This window comes from Sebastes umbrosus, chromosome 6 (genome assembly GCF_015220745.1).
Source record: "Sebastes umbrosus isolate fSebUmb1 chromosome 6, fSebUmb1.pri, whole genome shotgun sequence".
In the NCBI taxonomy this organism is placed as follows: domain Eukaryota; kingdom Metazoa; phylum Chordata; class Actinopteri; order Perciformes; family Sebastidae; genus Sebastes; species Sebastes umbrosus.
The window spans coordinates 12,859,388-12,878,172 of NC_051274.1; the positions used below are offsets into that span (position 1 = coordinate 12,859,388).

Genomic DNA, 18,785 nt, shown 5'->3' on the forward strand with positions numbered 1-18,785 from the left:
GCTGTATTTTACACTTTAATTTGAGTGTCTCTTAACTGCAAAAAGGCAAATAAATCAATTCAAATTCATGAACTTATTATGAATTTTGGACCACTATTGTGTCTACAATGCATGTTGCAATAATAATATGCTCTGGCTATCTCTTAAATCGTGTTCCTCTTTGCATTATTTATATGGACAAGTCTTTAAAATTATGAAATAAATTCTCACATTTAGCTAAAAGAGTGGAGGTGACTGAGGAAAACATTTCAGTTGATACCCTCCCCGGCCACCAGGAAGCGCCATGTAGAGTCCTCACCAAAACCACAGACTGTGTCAAACTAACCTGCATACTGGCCCACAGCCTGCCTGAAATGGTGTTAAAACACCTGCTGTAGTCAGAAATATAGGTCAGCTATAGAAATATCTATTTGCATTTTTCTATGAAACTATTGGCTACTGCCACTTAATAGACCGAGCTTGTTCAAAGGTTTTATTTCAGTTTATTGTAAAATAGTGGTTCTTATTTTTTAGGTAATTTCCTGCTTAACTTATTCATAAAACTGATTAATAATATGCTTTTAGTAAACCCAGCTCGACCAAGTAAACGAACAGACAACCAGCCTATGAACAGAAATACACGTTCTAACCTTCAACAGAATAATTTCAAGTTTATTTCATTTTTGTTTCACATGGATCCCATATAATAAGAATACAGCAGAATTCTGGAGAGTCTTGGATATTTTTTTGTTCTCTGACTTATCATTATCATAAATACTAATATGAATACATCATACACAATAAACACAGCACTATCCAAAGGCGTAGAGAGTATCACAAGACATCATTCACCACTAACAACAGAGTATATTTCATTTCAGCATATTTATAAGAGCTACAGTGAAAGAGAGAGAAAGACAGAGAGAGAAAAAAAACAGAGGTGTAGGGGGGGGGGGGGGACTAGAGGAGGAGAGAGGTGCTTCTACACCGCCTGAATCAACCCGGATTAAAAAAAACAACCAAAAAAGAGTGAATCCAAGGCTGTGCAATGGATCGATATCTACTGGAGATGGACAACAAGTCATCCTGATGAGGACTGTGGAAGCAAAACTACCAATCAAGACACATCTCTTACCATTTTGGCAAACACGATCTTGTATATCCAAACAGAGGATTGGCAGTAGGACAGGTATTTATATCTGGAAAGAAGTCATTATTGCAGCACTTACTTTGTGCTTTGAGTAGAATATAGCAGAGCTGCTGTTATGTGCTGTGCGGTAACCACTATGATGGATCGCACGGTGTTACTGTGTAGTCTAACTTTCCTGCAGCTTTAAGCCTCTCAAATATGTTCAGGGATGCTTTAGGATATAAGGACGCATGCAGTAAATTCACCTTCAGAAAGAGGAGAGATAAAGAAGGATTGAGGATGCAGGAGAAGTATATATGGAGACAAGACCGCCTCATAATAATATGTGTTTACTTTAATATACTTTTGTCTCATTCGCCTACGGTTAATGTTAACGTGAGTATGTACGCCACTGATTACAGCGTGATAGAAACACCAGTTAAAAAACTATATGACTCTGTCTTACAACTTTCCGGACCACATAACAGGCGATCGAAAACAGGACGAGGGTTCATCGACAAAATGAGTTTGATGCCATTACACGAATCCAAACGAATAAACAAACACACACACTAAATCTGTTGTTCACTGCCCCCCCTCCCCCCCCCCCCGATTCACAATTTTCATACTGATAGCGCACTATAGCGGTTTCTGAAACAGCACAGCAAATATATGAGATGCTACCATGCTCACAAATGTTCTTAACCTATGCAAGTTTTTGATCTTATATGTCAGGATTTAAAATGTATCACAAGAGTTCATCCTCGCTTGACAGTGATATTTGATGGAAAAATATATATAAAAACATAAATAAAGTTGAAACAACCCACTTAAAACCCACTACTATCATCTATTCACTGTTATTACTATACATTACTCTTTTATATCTATAATTCTCTGTTTTTACTTTCAACATTTGCCATCATATTTTCAGCAGCCTTCTTAAATCCTGTCAGTGATGCTGATCAAATCACAAAAAAATAGATGTTAATAGATTCTGAGATGAATGACTGAAAACATTATGGCATGAATAATTGAAGAGGATTGAAGGGCAAAGGCTAAACTATGTGAGCTCCTAAACAGAACCAACGTAAATGCAATTGAATAACTCTGTGCTCAACATTTGTTGTATAACAACTTTTATGGAGTGCACAATTATTCAACTGTGTACATATAATCATATATATATATCAGCATGTTGATATTTACACAGCACAGACAAATACATTCTCCCAAGTTAAATATTACTACAATTTTTTTTTTGTTCCCCCATAAATGTAAGTCTTTTCCATTACAAGATTTCTCTTAAATGTTCGTCAAACGAATGTTTTGGTATTTGTATTCAAGTTTTTCTCGTATAACCAAACAGACAATCCTCTGTTGTCTTCTACAGTTAAATACATCACGAGAATAAACATCATATTACAGCAAAGACCCATTTCCCCCCGGTAGCGTCCCCCTCCCCAGGCCCCGCCAGTTTCTGCCCTCCATGCCGCCCTCCCTCCGCCTGTCAACTCACAGATACACAAACAGACACACAGAGGAGTGTGGAAATGCAGGTGGTGATCGAGAGCCACACTCCAGAATCACAAGGTCACCCTGTGTAGAGGAGAGAGAGAGATACAGAGGGAAGGAAAATATTAAACGCATGATCACATGAATTGCATGTTGAATATATAAACAAAGCTAATGCTCAACAAATATGGGATGTTAAAAACTGATATTGACACTTTTGAAATGCCTTTTGAAGTAACTTCTCTGTGATGATATTCAGTAAATGTTAAAGGTACAGTGTGTAGTATTTGGTGGGATAAAGTGATGTGGTTGCAGATTGCAACCAACTGAGGACCCCTCCAAGACTGTGATAACGTGAGCCGCTGAGTGCAAAAACCGTGGTAGCGGCGTTCGCCTCGCTCAGAGAGGGTATCCTTACCATAATAACACTACTTTAGGAGCAACGGAAGTTTTGCACTCCGCAGTTTTACACTCTGCGGCTCACGTTACCACAGTTTCACAAGCATGTTGGAGAACTACGGTGGCCTTCAGGTAACGTAAAAATGCAAAATGCTTTCTCTAGAGCCAGTGTTTGGTTTGTCCATTCTGGGCTACTGTAGAAACATGGCAGATTCCGTCAAGAGGACCCAATCCCTATGTAGATATGAAGGGCTCATTCTAAGCTAACGAAAACACAACGATTCTTAGTTTCAGGTGATTATACACTAATGAAAACATAGTTATGAATATTATATTTAATTTCTGCTAATAGATCCACGAAATGTTACACACTGTTCCTTCAAGTAACCATAATCATGCCTAAAAATGACAATGGCACTGTACATATATATATATATATATATACGTATAGTATGTATTAATAATATAATTGTACATACGGACTATATGCATGTAAAAAATCAATCCAAAACTGACATTTAAAGCCCCTGAAAAATTGATTTCAAATCTTATTTCTTTCTCTAGAACATACAATATTCATGTCTAAATAAGCAACAATCAAAGTTTGAGTTCAGAAAATCCCTTTATTTCCCCTTATTATTAAAAAATTATAATTATACACTCAAAAGTACTGCGTGGGTGTGGTTTAATTATTGCTGGGAACATAAGCAAACAACAAGTGTCATCACCATTTGGTGCACGGAAATGCGTGACCTCCCCTTTTTTCCTATTGAGCACCTCCCACTTCAAACCAATGAGAAGAGCACAGAGAAAAGCACAAATACAGAAATCACTGAAGTGAAATAATCAAGCTTGTGTTCGTGTTCATGCAGGATCCCATCAGTAAAAGGCTGATTGAGAAGAAAAGGTTTTCAGGGCCGTTAAAATACAACTAAAACAGCAGGTAAGAAGTCATAAAAGAAGATCTAGCCAAAGGCTAAAGGCTCTGGATGGACATTTCTAAATCTTTGAGGACTGAGTGCAGTTTTAGCTGATCACGCAGAGCACTCAGAGCACTTCAGCAAAAAGCTCTTTCACCCATAGTTTTAAGATTGTTACAGGGTTGCTGGGGAGTAGAGGACCTCTAAGGGCAAATAGAGCATATAGCTGGACGAGATCTCAGAGCTATTGTAACAGGGGGCTGTACCATAGTAGACAGCTTTGCAAGTTTTGCACAACATATACATCTACCCAACCCTCCTCATCATGCAACAAGTGTTATGCTCCTTTCACATTGGTACTTGTAGTACAGGTACATGTTGTGTCAATGAACAACCATTGCTGTCATTTTTCGTTAGAAGACAGTCGTCATTTGCACGGAAAATATAAATATGGGTTGTATTTAAAGGGTAGATTCACATTTTTTCAAGTATAAACAATTAAAACAATACTTGCATGCCAATATGTGCATTTAGAGAGTTATTAGTCTCTGTGACTTTTCATCCTGTCCATATTGGCCATTAAGAGATCGCCTCCTAACATGATTCCAGTCTAAGTGATGGGGCACAAAATCCACAGTCCTCACTCTGTGCAAAAATGAATGTTTAAATCATCTATAACTGACACATTATCACCTTTTAAGTTTATATGTTAGCAAAGAGTTGCTCATTTACACATGGAGCAGACACGGGAGAAAAATTATTGTTTATTTGGAGTCGTGTTTCTGTCCACTTGATGAATGTAAATCCAATATTCACTCTTATTTTAGCTCTGCTACCAACTCCTGAGGGAAATATCTGGCTCTTTAGCTGCTGAATGCTCCACTATATGTTCACCAGATAGTCGCTAATTCAGATTCAGTGATATCTCTCTGTAGGTTCATCCCTACCAACCAACACTTTCACATTATCATTTGATACATTGTTGTTATAGAAATACTGATTACAGCCGCTTCACAGTCAGATGACGCTAATCAAGCAAGTATCTTCCAAAGTTACAGCCTTTTTAGTACAAAAGTCCCTCCTTGTGTTTCCTCAGACACTGTTTTCAAGGATAGTAACACTAAAGAAAGAATTTTGTGTCAAAAAGTCACTTTGGAAGATGCCCATTTGATTTGGTTAACTCAGACTGCTTAAGATTTTGTCCCCCTTCTTTTACATTGGAATCATATTAGAAAGGGATCTCCTCATGTGAGAAAAAATGTGAACCCGTCTTTTAAGCCACCCGAACAAACAACTAGTGCTGTTTTTCTGGAATCTCAGTTGTAATATGCGTTCTCAATACAACATGAAAATGTGCAGCTGAGATTGTAGCTATGCTGATACATTCATAGTAAGGCTGTCACAATATCAGATTTTCACTACACGATTATCATATTTAACGTTATTTGTTGTGCGTTTTGCAAATGAATTAGACTCAAAATATGAGTGCAGGGGGGGTGGAGAGACATAGTCTGTAACCATAACTGTACAAAAGACGGATTTAAGAGGCGCTGGATTATTTACACAATATTATCATATGTGTATTATTAACATGATATACATTTTTCCTTTTGTAAAAATCACAGTTATCGTCAGTAAGAAGGTTATTTTCTTTGCTATGAGCGACTGTCAATAAAAAAAAACTTCAGGTCTTCAGTAGTTGGACAGTGCATCGTAATGTAATTCAAGAGTGTGAAGAGGATTGGCGAAAGATAGCCATATCAGATTTTTCGAAAATGTATGTTTGTGTGTCATCTGCATAGAAGTAGAACTCAGAACATTACCTTCTGATCGTGTACCTATGAAATAGCAAGCAAAAGCCGCCTACTGGACTAAAATATTGACATTAATGTTAATATCCAGCAGATATTAACCTTTACACAATTACACCATTACACAATTAACCCTTTAATTGTGCTTAACATTACAGATTAGTTTAGATCACTACCTCAAAGATGTACAGTATTGTGATCTATTTAAACCTATTCTAACCAGTCCAGATGTTCTACATATGTTTATACTCACCATCCTGCAGCTGTGGTTTGGCTGGACAGGCTCACATTTGATTAGCGTAAGAGGTGGGCTGCTGCTGCTGCTCATAGCCCTGGCTGTATCCTCCCTCCTCATTGTAACCGCCTCCCTGCTGGCCGTACTCGGGCTGGTACCCTCCCTGGGAGCCGGCGTACGGGTCCTGCTGAGCGTAGCCTCCCTGGGCGAAGGAATCGGGGGCGGGCTGCTTTTCCTGTGATGGGACGTAAGTTCCAGAGAAGGCGGCCATCCAGCCGGTCTCCTTGAACACAAACCACAGGTTTCCTATCCACAGGATCAGGTTGATGAAGCCAAAAGCCTGTGGAGCAGAGATATGAGTTTAGATATTTATTGTTTCTGTTCTCATGTCAATTCTTTATATAGTTTGGTTCAGTGTGAAGCATCAGGGACCTACCACAGAGGTGTTGAGGCCGGAGACCTTGGGTTCGTAGATTTCACGGCAGCGATTCTCTGGTTCTTCACAGGCCGTGATGAAAGTGATGACCCTCTCCGGATCGGTGGCTGTTTTCACATCCGACAGGCCTTTAGCCCAAGCACATGAGGACACCAGCCACATGAAGGCAAATACCGCCGACACAACAAAGTCCTGTGGATCAGCAAGACAACATGATCACTTTTACTGCTGACAGCAACAAACTAGATATTAATTGTAACACCAGTTGTAGGACTCGTATCATATGTATAAATGAACTCACAATCTGGGCTCCCTTGCAGTTTTCACGGTACTTCTCCAGTATGAAACAGTATACAGAGAGGGCTGCCATAGTGTAGAGGAAGGCGAAGACACCGATGGTGACGAAGAACTCAGCTGAGGAGGAGTAGTCCCCGACCAGGAACAGAGGCTCGGGTTTCCCTCCCTTACAGGTGGGAGCATCAAAGTAAACCTGATGGAGCCTGAGAGCGGCAGCACAAAGACAAAGAGGGAAATGAGAAAGTACAAAGAAGAGCTAAGAAACAGAAAAGGTTTGGTGATACAGTTCTCATCAGTGTCTGAGATTATAGAAGTTTGTGTAACAATGGTTAATGCAATACATAACAAAATACTGATGAAGACAGCATTTTAAAGGAGGAGTTCGAAGTTGTGGGAAAACAAACTTTGCTTTCATGCCAGGAGTTAGATGTCTGTCAATTAGATATGAATCTCGGCAAGAAAGGGAATGTGTGCGAATGTGAAATGTATGTCAGAAAATGTTGAACTATTATGTATATTTATATTTATTACTTATTTATTGTGCATATACATTCCTGTTTACATTCAATTTATTCATTTGCAATACTGTCTACCACAGAGTTATATTACTTTATTTTATATTTCATTCATGTTTATATTTTAGCCCTACAGTATATTTTAACATGTCTTAGATTGTCATTATGCTCTGACTTCCGTTATTTTCCTTTTCTTCTTTTTTTTAATACATATTTAATGATATTTGTTAAAGGGAGATCCAAGATTCTCATTGCCAACGACTGCTTCTTTGTAATTGTTGTGCATATGATAATAAAGAACTTGAAACTTTCTTTAACCAAAGGCACTTGTTCTGGACTAACTAAGCTAAGCTATGGTATAAATTAGGAATACAGGCCTATATAATTTATAACAAATGGCACTTAGCACAAGCTGCCCGGATCACTTTCATCCTAATGTTCTAAAATTGTAGGGGGTTTGTGGAATGAATCAAATCTTAAAAAGCTAAACTTAAAATTAGATCTTGCTATAACATACTAATTGGCAACACCATCATCAACTACATGATCTTGCTCCTGAGTAATTAATGTTGACATCTGTGCTTTATGTATATTTACAGTTTGTATGGAGCCTACAATTGGAAGGATTTTTTTTGACAGATGACAGATGAGACGTACCTGAACGGATATTCAAATTTTACTTCTATGCCTAGCTCACTCTCCGACCGGTTTTTACACTCCACGCTCATCTTGAACATGCCAGAGTAACTGCCACATGTCGAGAAGGCGAAGATTGCAAAGATCTGCGGGAAAGAAAAGGGAGGAAAAGACATGGTGAGAATTTGACAAGACCTTTGACATCTCACAGACAAAACTGTGAAAAAACACAGAATATACAAAGTGATTATTTTAAATCACACTTTTCCTGATCACACACTTTATTCAACAGTTTAGTTTGTATAATGCAACCATGTAAACAAAGAGCTCCAGTGACAGAACAGGTGACGGCTCCATTTACACTGAAAGCTGCAGACTGCTGCTTTCGCCGCCTGCAATGTCTCTACCAGACTGACGCTCCTCCTCCAATCATAGCGAGCTGCTGAAAAATGCACACCGAGTGCAAATCAATGCAGCGTTATCACCAGCTTACACAGCGAGGGCTGCTCCTGTTGCCATGGCTACCATTACAATTGGTTTTCTGTAGATGTCTAATAGTATTTCATTTGATTTTTTTTGTATTTTGTGGTACAACAGTGATTGTGCATTCGTTCGGAGTCTGTTACATCAGATGCACACACCTCAGTCTTGTTCTTCAGCTCCCACCGACATAGACGGCATGAACAGACATGCGTGGAGATGAACTCTCACACACACGCAGCAGATTAGACAAGTCAGACTATTTTTACCACGCCCTCCCTACACTGCGGGCCAGATCCGATTGGGTGGAAAATCCAGCTATTAATCTGACTGAGGTGCTCTACCATCTGTCGCTAAGTACTCAACAACAAGCTACTGTAAAGCCAGTCACAACACACACAAAGCCACACCCCGACACGTGAGCTCATATGCACAGCACACACACACAAAGGCACGTCTAGTAGTACGGTCTACCTGCTGCAGGCTTCAACACACTAAACTATTTACAGTAATCCTTTAGCTCGTGTGAGTCGAAGGCTCGTTTGTTGGATTTACACACCGGCCGCCTAAAGCGAGCCTCATTGTGATCGCTTTACTCATCCTCCTCTGTCCCTGCAGGGTTTTTTATTCTCTTTATGTTCTAGTGTTCTCTGCCGAGATCTCAAACACCTACCCTCCCTGGTGTTGGAAGAAGGCTAATTAACAGGTTTTAATAAGCGATGCAAATGGCTGTAGATGTGATGGAAATGTCAGCGTTAGTGTGTGAGAGGAGGGAGAGGAGGCTGCTGATAAACAACACAGTTTATTATAAAGGCCAGGAAAAGAAAAAAAATGATCGTGCCATCTGGAGTCGAGCTTCTGAGTGGAAATTTCTATGACAATCTTACTTGGAGCTATGGACACTGATCTTGCGAATCGTTTTATGCCTGCATGCCTGAAAAAGGAAATATATAAAAGTAGAAACGGCCAGTATGTCATCGTGACACCAGTCTAATTTTACATGGACCAGTATAAAGGTCCAGATCTAGAGAGACATACACAATTTAGCAATTAGCGCGACTTCCAGCCCCGTCGATCACTACTGCGCAGACTCTGGCTCCAAATGACGTCAGAATCTCAAGATGGCAGCCCTGTATCCGGGATATTTTGGCTTCACTTTTGTACAGTTGGAGGAAGTGGAGACACGTCGTCCATCTATATATACAGTCTATGCTTGGCACCAATCAGTGACGTAATGACCCTGCATTCTTTTATAGGTCCCTTGGCCTGAATCAGGAAATGACGGTCTAATACACCATGAACACTGACTAATTCTGGTGTCCATTCATGTATCAATCTCGATGTCACGTTCAGGACAGTCTGTTGAAAAGACCTGCAAAATTGAGTTTTAAGTAGCACTTTAACTATAAAACCCAGAACTGAATAATGGGGTGTAATGCTGCAGCATATCACAACTGCAGTGTCGGCACAATCGTTCACACAGTGTGCATTTTATCCTAAAATATCATCATACGTCATCCATCTTATTGTGTTTAGTATAACTGCCTTATGGCATGAGAGCAGCTGTTTTTTCTATTTTAAGACTAATCAAAGCTTTTAGAGCTGCCAGTGTCCATATAGTTCTTTCATTATCTCTCTGAGACAGTTAGAGGTTAAGACTACATGAGAGGGATCAAAATTGAGACCAACAACATTTTATGGCCCAGCTGGCTTCTTCAGAGATATTTCGGAGAAAGTTAAAACGCTAACGAGGGCTGGATTCTATAGGTAAGACATAATCTCTGCAACAAGCCACACTACTGCTTCAACTGAATCATCCTACAGTGATACAATGATTATGAATCAACGGATCTGGACCGCACTGACACGAGAAATCAATTGAAGGGGCCGCATATTTACACGCAGGTAAACATATCAATTGTACATATATTTTTGTGATAGTTTGTCAGGTGGAAAATAGCCTTTTAGAACAACGGCCTGATGTAAATTACATTTAAAATGCATAGTAGAAACTGGAAAGTGTCATTAATTATAATACAAGAGAGGACTAAGAGTATACAGCCATGTTAGCAGCTCTGTTGGGCTGTAGGCTCAAAAATATATTGCCAAAACGTGAAAGTCAATTGTTTGTTCCACTGGTACATCAGCACCCAGCAGCAAAGCAACACTTCCGCCATTTTGGACTGAATGCGACAACCGGACGCCAGTAAAACGTCCTCCTAAAAAGTGCCATACAACAGTAAAACAATATTATTTCTATGAAACTGTCATATTCTATGGAAATGGCCTGTGTTGAACAATATTATAAATATAATAAGCGTTTTATAAAACAAATGCCGTCTGTTTTAAAAAAACAAAACACCGGAGTTTCGTCTCTTTGCTTCTATACTCTTTGGTACAGAGCTGCTATGAGCTAAATGCTGACATCAGAATGCCAACACGCTCACAATGACTACGCCAACATGCTGATGTTAAGCAGCTATAATATTTACTATCTTATCTAACATTTGCTAATTAGCACTAAACACTGATGGGAAATTTGTTAGTTGTTTTGCAGGTATTTGGACAATTTAACCAATTTTGACCTGATGGTGGCGCTAGATGAAAAGTTTAGGGATCACCAAAGATCTCACAATTCATCCTGAGGGAGACATGAATGTGTGTAACAAATTTCAGGACAATCCATCGAATAATAGCAGAGATATTTCAGTCTGGACCATAGATGGTAGATTCATCCCTTTAAGAGGCGTCGAACCACAATTAAGAGTTGTACTTTTATGGTGATAGATGAGAGGAAGGAGGAGGAAGAAGAAGAAGAAGAGGGCCAGCCAGACTGAGAAAAGAAATGGTGGCTCGCTGAGTGTTTGGTGCCATGGAAACACTATTGGCAGCATCACACAGTGAGGAGGAGGCAGAGGCTGGTTTCTACCCCTCCTGGTATGCTGGATGCTTGTCAGTTCTTCTGTGCTGAGAAGATACACAATCTCACACGCTCAGACACAAACGATCTGTCTGCTACAGCTTTTCTCACACCGTCTGTCTGTCTCTGTACAACTGATCCACAGATCAATAACAGTACCAACTGTATAGCCCGACCGATTCTTGATTTTTGAAGCAGATAGTGATACTGATATCTGAAAAGGTACAAAAATCCATTAAAGATACATTATGCGATATTCTTTTTTTAACATAATATTATGAGATATTGTTATATTGTATAGAGATATTGTTGCCCAGCACAGATATACAGTATCTTTAACTCTATTTTATTGTATTTTTTTATTTCTTCTATCTAGAGTTAAGTAGTTGGTATGTACATTTATCTAGAGATTTGCAGCAAATAGTGCTTTTCGTACCTACCTCATGTCTTTTGTGAGAGTGATTGCACGTTTTATGTGATGTTAATTACTGCTGTAACACCTCAATTTGCCTTTGGAGATCAATAAAGTCTACCTATCTATCTATCTATCTATCTATCTATCTATCTATCTATCTATCTATCTATCTATCTATCTATCTATCTATTTATCTATCTATCTATCTTGAAAGACTTTTTTTAGATATTGTTCTGCTCATAATAATTATAGTCTTTGGTATTTCTGTACTGCAATTTCTTTGAAGTTATCGGCCAACATATATGCAAATACCGATATATCTGCAATAAGCTATGTCGGCCAATTTGTCTTGCTCTGGTCAATATTCTGTGATGACATTCAATACTTTCAAATTTGACCATTTTATGCCAAAAATATGAAATGCCTTCCCGGTTCAACTAAAACGTTGAAGCCCTCCCTTGCAGGAGGGTTAGCAGCGCCTTACATGCCGACACATAGCCAAAAGCACAGAAATAAACACAAGCTGTGAGAGCCTTCACCAGAGGCCCTGGAGTAATAACCACAGAGAGGCACCACAAGCATCTGAACAGCAAAGAGCCCCTCAGCTACAACAAAATCAACCGCCTTTATTACACATTAGGGACCACAGCAAAGTGAATCAGGCTCTCGCTCCATGTTCTCGCAAACAGCCTTTTTTATGAGTCAGAAAGGGAAATTTGTATGCACATATAGCAGCGCGCGTCCTGTAGCGGTGGAGGCAGGAGGAGGCTGTTTGACTACTCCGTGGCTCGACATCAGCTTTATTTGGGAACTCAATGTCTTCCAACATCCGTCAAATCTCGGCATTGTCAGCACTATTCTCCAGAGAGAGAGAGGGTGGGGGTGGGGCAGGGTAGGGTGGGGTGGGGAGGTGGGCAAGGCTACATGAGTCACACGTACTGAACGCTGGTTAAATCTCACACATTTTCATCATCAAATGTAGACAACATCATCAATCCATTTCCATTTAAAAGGTTTGATTGTACTACACAGAAGCATCTTTCTCATTGCTGCCTGTTTCCACAGAAAGAGGAAGAGGCTCCTCTCTCCCCTCCTTAAAAAACACTGTGTTGCTGCTTGTGTATGCCCATATTAATCCAGAAAGAGCAGCAGCTCCAGCAGCTCCTCCTATAGTCTGACGATGAGGCACGCAGGCCCCTCTCTCTCTCTGACAGATGATTCACGGGCCCTGGCCTCCTGAGCGCGCCTCCTGATTGGTGGTTGGCTTTGCTGTGACCCAGGGAGGCAGTGATGAGGTGCTGGCACACTCACACAGCTCCAGGGAAGGACTACAGAGTCATGCAGTATACACTCATGCCTCTGACTGCTCTCTGGCATATCTGCAGAGCCCATTACAGCGTGGGACTCTGTCAGAGCCGCTGCCTTGGCACGCACGTTTTCATCTGGGTTGTGTTAAGTATGGTCTCGTACTGAGGTTCAGGGGTGTAGCTAAGAATTATGGGACCCGTGTGCAGGAAGGGCATCCTCTCCTCAATTTCCTTGTCATCTACCCTCCTAAAAATTTATTCATAATTACATTGCATGCACATATTTAATGATGAACATAGAGCTAATTAAAATGATTAAGGCTGCAAGTAACGTTTATCTAATCTGCCAATTATTTTCTTGATTAATCGATTCATGGTTTTGTCTATAAAATGTCAGAAAATACTGAAACAAAAGCCCAAGGTGACCTCCTCAGAGAGCTTGTTTTGCTAGAGCATCAGTCAAAAACCAAAAGATATTCTGTTCACTATCATATATGACAACAAAAGGCATCCGATCCTCACTTTTGAGGAGCCACAACAAGAAACATTTGAGTATTTTTGCTTGAAAGAAATCACTATAATGATGCATTTATTATCAAAAAAGTTGTACCTCGCGAAATGATTTTACTCACTTCTTTATGTTAATGATGCAAACTGGCTCACCGTAACCAGAACCACAAACAACAACCAGTCAGAACCAGTTCAAGGTTTAACATAGCATAACATAACATAAGAAAAGACACATTTTAGAGGCCCTCGCTTAGCTGCAGGGCCTGTGTGGTTAATTAGCACCACTATTCCCACCACTGTGGTGCCCCAGCTGTAGAGAGAGAAAAAAAGAAAACTGCAATAGAGAGGCACCACTGTTAACCCTGGAGCCTCTTCAGGATGAGCCTGCTCTATTATATGAGGAGATCTGTGACTGTGGGACAACATCCTTCATGTCTAATCTTCTAAAAATGTCTCTAACTGCTCTTGGATAGATCAACATGACCGGAACTAATAATTTTCATTATTAATCTGCTGATTATTTTCTCGTTAAATCGATGGGTTCTTTGGGGTACGATATGACAGAGAACCGTAGGCGATTTAGTAAAGCCCAAGTTGATGGCATTAACAGAACCAAAACACCAAATATAATCAGCTTATGATCGTATAAAGGCAAATAAAAGCAGTAAATCCCCAACATTGGAGAGGCTGGACCCAGTTGAGAGTTTGGCATTTTTGCATGAAAAATAACGTTGAATCGATTAGTAAAATAGTTGGTAATCGATTAATCACCTTATTGTTTTGACCCTAAATTAATTTATTAGTGAAAACCTACAATTTTAAATTATCTGTCTGATTATAGACAGGGTACAATGTCTTAACTAACTAACTCAATGATATTTCCTCAAAAATAAACCACAAAAAAAGCAGAAAATAGATTTTACAATCCTTGAGCTACATTACGTAATACAGTAAACCTATGCTGCTCTCTTCTTAGAGAAACTACTACATGAATAGTTGTGTGGCTCCATCATCTGGTGGAGGAGACTGAACACATATAGATGTAATGAACCGCTCTAGCATGCAGAGGTCACGTCCTCCGAGAAGGATTTGACAAATTGTCATTATATTCCTCGGTGGACTGACATTGTGTTACTACAACAGTGACGTAACACATCCTGCTGGTGTCTCCTGCTCAGGCCTGCTGGGGCAGTATCACATTATCAGGATACACCTCAGTATTAAGCTCATTATTTCAATACATTCAAGAGAGTCATTACTCTACGTTACTACAGATGGAGTTCCTGTAATGTTTCTAGAGAAAATAATACAAATGTTAAACCATAGTGAGAGAGGGTTCAACTGTGAATATTTCTTTTTTTTCTTTCTAAGAGTGTAGAGTCACATCCATTATTAAGCCCCATGCAGCTTTGTGACCTCTGTGTGACAGAAGGTCACAAATCTGTCAGTTAGCGGCATGACAATGTTATTTATTGCAAATGATACAAGCTCAAGTTTATCCATAATAATATACTATTTTGTGATTTCTTTTTTTTATTAAAATGGAAAATATTCATGTATTTGTTGCCAATAAATATGTGAAACAGACTTACCCACTGTAGAATTTTGATAAATCCCAACGGTTGTTTGAGTACCGTGAACTGCCCTTGGGCCACCAACTGCGAAAAAAACAAAAGAAATCATCAATTAGCAGAGATTTCTTTTTACATTTACTTGCTCTCCCTTTGTGGATTCAGCCACTCTCAGTAAACCAGGCATGATGATGATGATGATGATGATATGATGATTATAAAAAAACATGAACCTAATTACCTCAGTCTCACATAGCTGCACACTGGTGGTCTACTGCTGGCACCTGCAGGTGTTTGTTATATAGCAAATAATATCTGCCAGCGAATATAAAGTGTCTCAACTGTCACAGCCCATGAGATGCTGTACAGTTACAATACAGTCATATTAATTGTTACCCAGTCTTACATGTACCAGCATTGCTTTTAGCATTTCATCATGAAATAGCCAATTGAATAAAGACTTTTTATATCTTTAGAACTTCCGAGCACTCTTGACTTTTTCCCTTCTTTTTTTACAGTCATTTTAATATTGACTTCAAACCCTATGGTGTGTGTGTTTATATGTGTGTGTGTGTGTGTGTGTGTGTGAGAGGGAGCTCCTGCACAGCATTACAATTACACTAAAGCTGATTAACCGACTGTTTTCTCTGCTCTCTCTCTCTCTGGCTGCACACTTCACCTGCAGCACTCCTTTTTTTTTTTTTTTTTTGCATGTATTCATTTGTGAGGAGCAAATCTCGCGAAATCTGTGTAAATTGACGAAAAAAAACGTGAGGAAGGAAGCGTTTTTTTGCGCGCAGGTGAATGAATGCGACACCGCAAAGAAGAAGAAGGCGGTGTGTCCCTGTGTGCATCAATAAATGGCCGCACTGGAAATAAGCAGCAGTGATGTGTTTTTCTCTTTCTGGCTGCAACCACAATCCTCATTGTTTCTTTTGCACATCCATATTAAACAGATGACGCATTTACTGACATAATGCATGTTGAGAGCAGGCTGGTTTGTGCGCTCGTCTTCTCAGGGAAGCCTCTTTGTGTCACAAACCAACACAGCTCTGAGAGAGATGAGCGGCCATGGAGATGCAGGAGCGCCTCTTCCTCCTCCTCCTCCTCCTCCTCCTCGGTGTCGAGGCCTACTGCGGCTATCTCACCGAGGAGGGCCTCGCAAATTAATCATGTTTTGTTATCTTAGCAACAGCAGACTAATTGAGACGTGAGCAGGTCTAAATCAATTAGTGTGAATCCCCGGAGATGATGGAGGCTACATCCTCTCCTCTCTATGCTAAATGTCATTGCTGCACAAATCTCTGCACATCCTACACAGTTTTTATTCTAAGGCCGCTTCATCTCCATCACACTGACTGCAGCATCAGTATCTGGACAAAATAGTCCAATTACATCGTCGTGCCTTTAATGTTACATTGATGCATTTTTATTTTTTTTTTGCTAAATGCATAAATCACATATCGACTCCTAGGTAACAGAAAGCGCGGCGTTAAAATCGGCGCATATGTGACAAATAAATATATTAATTTGAGCGCACGACAAATAAAAAATGAAGCAAATTAAATGAACACCACGTAGCAGAATAAAACAATAGTGAATATATATGATTTTTCCCCTCCCGAAAGCCTTACCTGGTTTACAACATCCATCTTGGCCGCTTACTCGCTGATAAGAGGATCAGAGGGGCGGAGGGAGGGAGGCGTCTCATCCGGAACAGCCCAGGGGAGGAAGACGCCCAGGAGGGAAGAGCCGGACTGCGTCACGAACTGGGCGAGGACGTGCGAAGCGTCGTGACGTCAGATAAAAATCCATGGACGTTTTTTTTTTTTTATTATTTCAAAATTACAGTATACATAGTAACAGCAGAAAACATTAGAAGGACAACAGAAATAAAACAAAACCAACATAAAATTAAAAAAAACCACACACAATAAAAATAAATAGATAATAATAAAAAAGACCACGCAAGAGTATGACAATAATTTCATTTAAAAACTTTAAAGATATTGCATACATTCATTGTTTTCATTGCTTTTTTGTTTTGTGAGGAAGAAATTGTTGACAGATATAATTCCATTTCTTTCATAAATACAAAGAAATTAGGCTTTTTTTTTTGGTAAATTTACACTGTGTCTTTGTCACTGTAATCATAGCAGCCAAATATAAAAAAAATAAATAATAAATTGGACGTGCAGTGAAGACGAGCCGAGCTGATTACAGTGACAAAGACAGTAATGCATTTTTTCTTATTAATTTATTTATTTTAATTCTCGCAAAGTTCCACATTCACAAGTGCAAATTTACCAAAAAAAGAGCCTAATTTCTTTGTATTTATGAAAGAAATGGATCTATATCTGTCAACAATTTCTTCCTCACAAAACAAAAAAGTAATGAAAACAATGAATGTATGCAATATCTTTAATGGTTTTAAGTGAAATTATTGTCATACTCTCGCGTGGTCTTTTGTTTTTTAATTTTATGTTGGTTTTGTTTCATTTCTGTTGTACTTTTATGTTTGGCACAGCTCTTTGTTTATGTTTTCGCTATGCTTCTTCTGTATGTAAATGTTTTTAATGTTTTCTGCTGTTACTATATATACTGTCATTTTGAAATAAAAATAAAAAAGACGAGCCGAGCTAAAATGTGGCAAGATAATTTGTAGGTTTATCTTGGAAAATATTATCTGTGATTTTGAACTTCTACTGGAAAATGTATTTTTTTTGCTTTTTAAAGTTCAACACGGTATATTAGAGAGAATATTTTCAAATCAATCTCATTATTAATGTCACAAAGTTTTTACATTCATAAATGCAAATTTGCAAGTTAAACCTCATTGTAATGTTTTTAAGGAAGAAATGGGACTATAAACTGCTCAAAACAATTAAGGGAACACTTAAATCACAAATCAGATCTTGATGAACAAATTATTCAAGTTGAAGATCTTTACTGATGTACATTGTATAATTTGTTGAGAACAAAATGACGTAACAACGGTCAATGGAAACCAAAATCATCAACCCATTGAGGGCTGGATTCAAAATCACACCGAAGATCAAAGTAAAGAAATTGAAATCACAGGCTGATCCAACTTAAGTGAATTTCATCACGGCAACTTGTAATGTGACTCAGTAGTGTGTACGGCCCCCCGCGTGCCTGTCTGCACTCCCGACAACATCTGGGCCTGCTCCTGATGAGTCGGCGGATGGTGTCCTGGGGGATCTCCTCCCAGACCTGGATCAGGGATTCGGTGAGCTACTGGACAGTCTGTGGCGGTACTTGGTGGCGTCGGATGCACCGATACATAACGTCCCATAGGTGTTCAATTGGATTTAGGTCAGGGGAACGTGAGGGCCAGTCAATGGCATCAATGCCTTCGTCATCCAGGAACTGCCTCTAGCCACATGAGGCCGGGGATTGTCCTGCCACTGCACCAGCGTAAGGTCTGACAATCGCTCTGAGGAGTTCATCCCAGTACCTAACAGCAGTCAGGGTACCGTTGGCTATGACATGGAGGTCTGTGCAACCCTCCAAGGAAATGCCTCCCAAGACCATCACTGACCCACCGCCAAACCGGTCATGCTGGATGATGTTAGAGGCAGTATAACGTTCACCACGGCGTCTCCAGACTCTTTCACGCCGGTCACATGCGCTCAGTATGAACCTGCTGTCATCTGTGAAGAGAACGTGGCGCCAATGACGGACCTGCC

The 18,785-nt window shown here is 39.6% G+C and overlaps 1 protein-coding gene across 1 annotated transcript; it reads right to left on the reverse strand.

The window, feature by feature from the left end:
• Positions 1-630: 630 nt before the first annotated feature.
• sypb (synaptophysin b) lies at positions 631-16,845 on the reverse strand. The gene is made up of 7 exons (XM_037773526.1): positions 16,710-16,845; positions 15,097-15,162; positions 7,894-8,018; positions 6,726-6,924; positions 6,425-6,616; positions 6,007-6,328; positions 631-2,707 (listed from the first exon to the last, which is right to left on the reverse strand). The coding sequence occupies exons 1-6, from the start codon at positions 16,725-16,727 to the stop codon at positions 6,038-6,040; spliced, it is 891 nt and encodes a 296-aa protein (XP_037629454.1). The 5' UTR covers positions 16,728-16,845; the 3' UTR covers positions 631-2,707; positions 6,007-6,037.
• Between the last annotated feature and the right edge of the window lie 1,940 nt (positions 16,846-18,785).

Coding starts and splice junctions, on each gene's coding strand:
- sypb (XM_037773526.1), bottom strand. Junction 8,019..15,096: donor TTATCAAAATTCTACAGTGG/GTAAGTCTGTTT, acceptor TCTTTCCCGCAG/ATCTTTGCAATCTTCGCCTT. Junction 6,617..6,725: donor ACTGCAAGGGAGCCCAGATT/GTGAGTTCATTT, acceptor GCTGATCCACAG/GACTTTGTTGTGTCGGCGGT.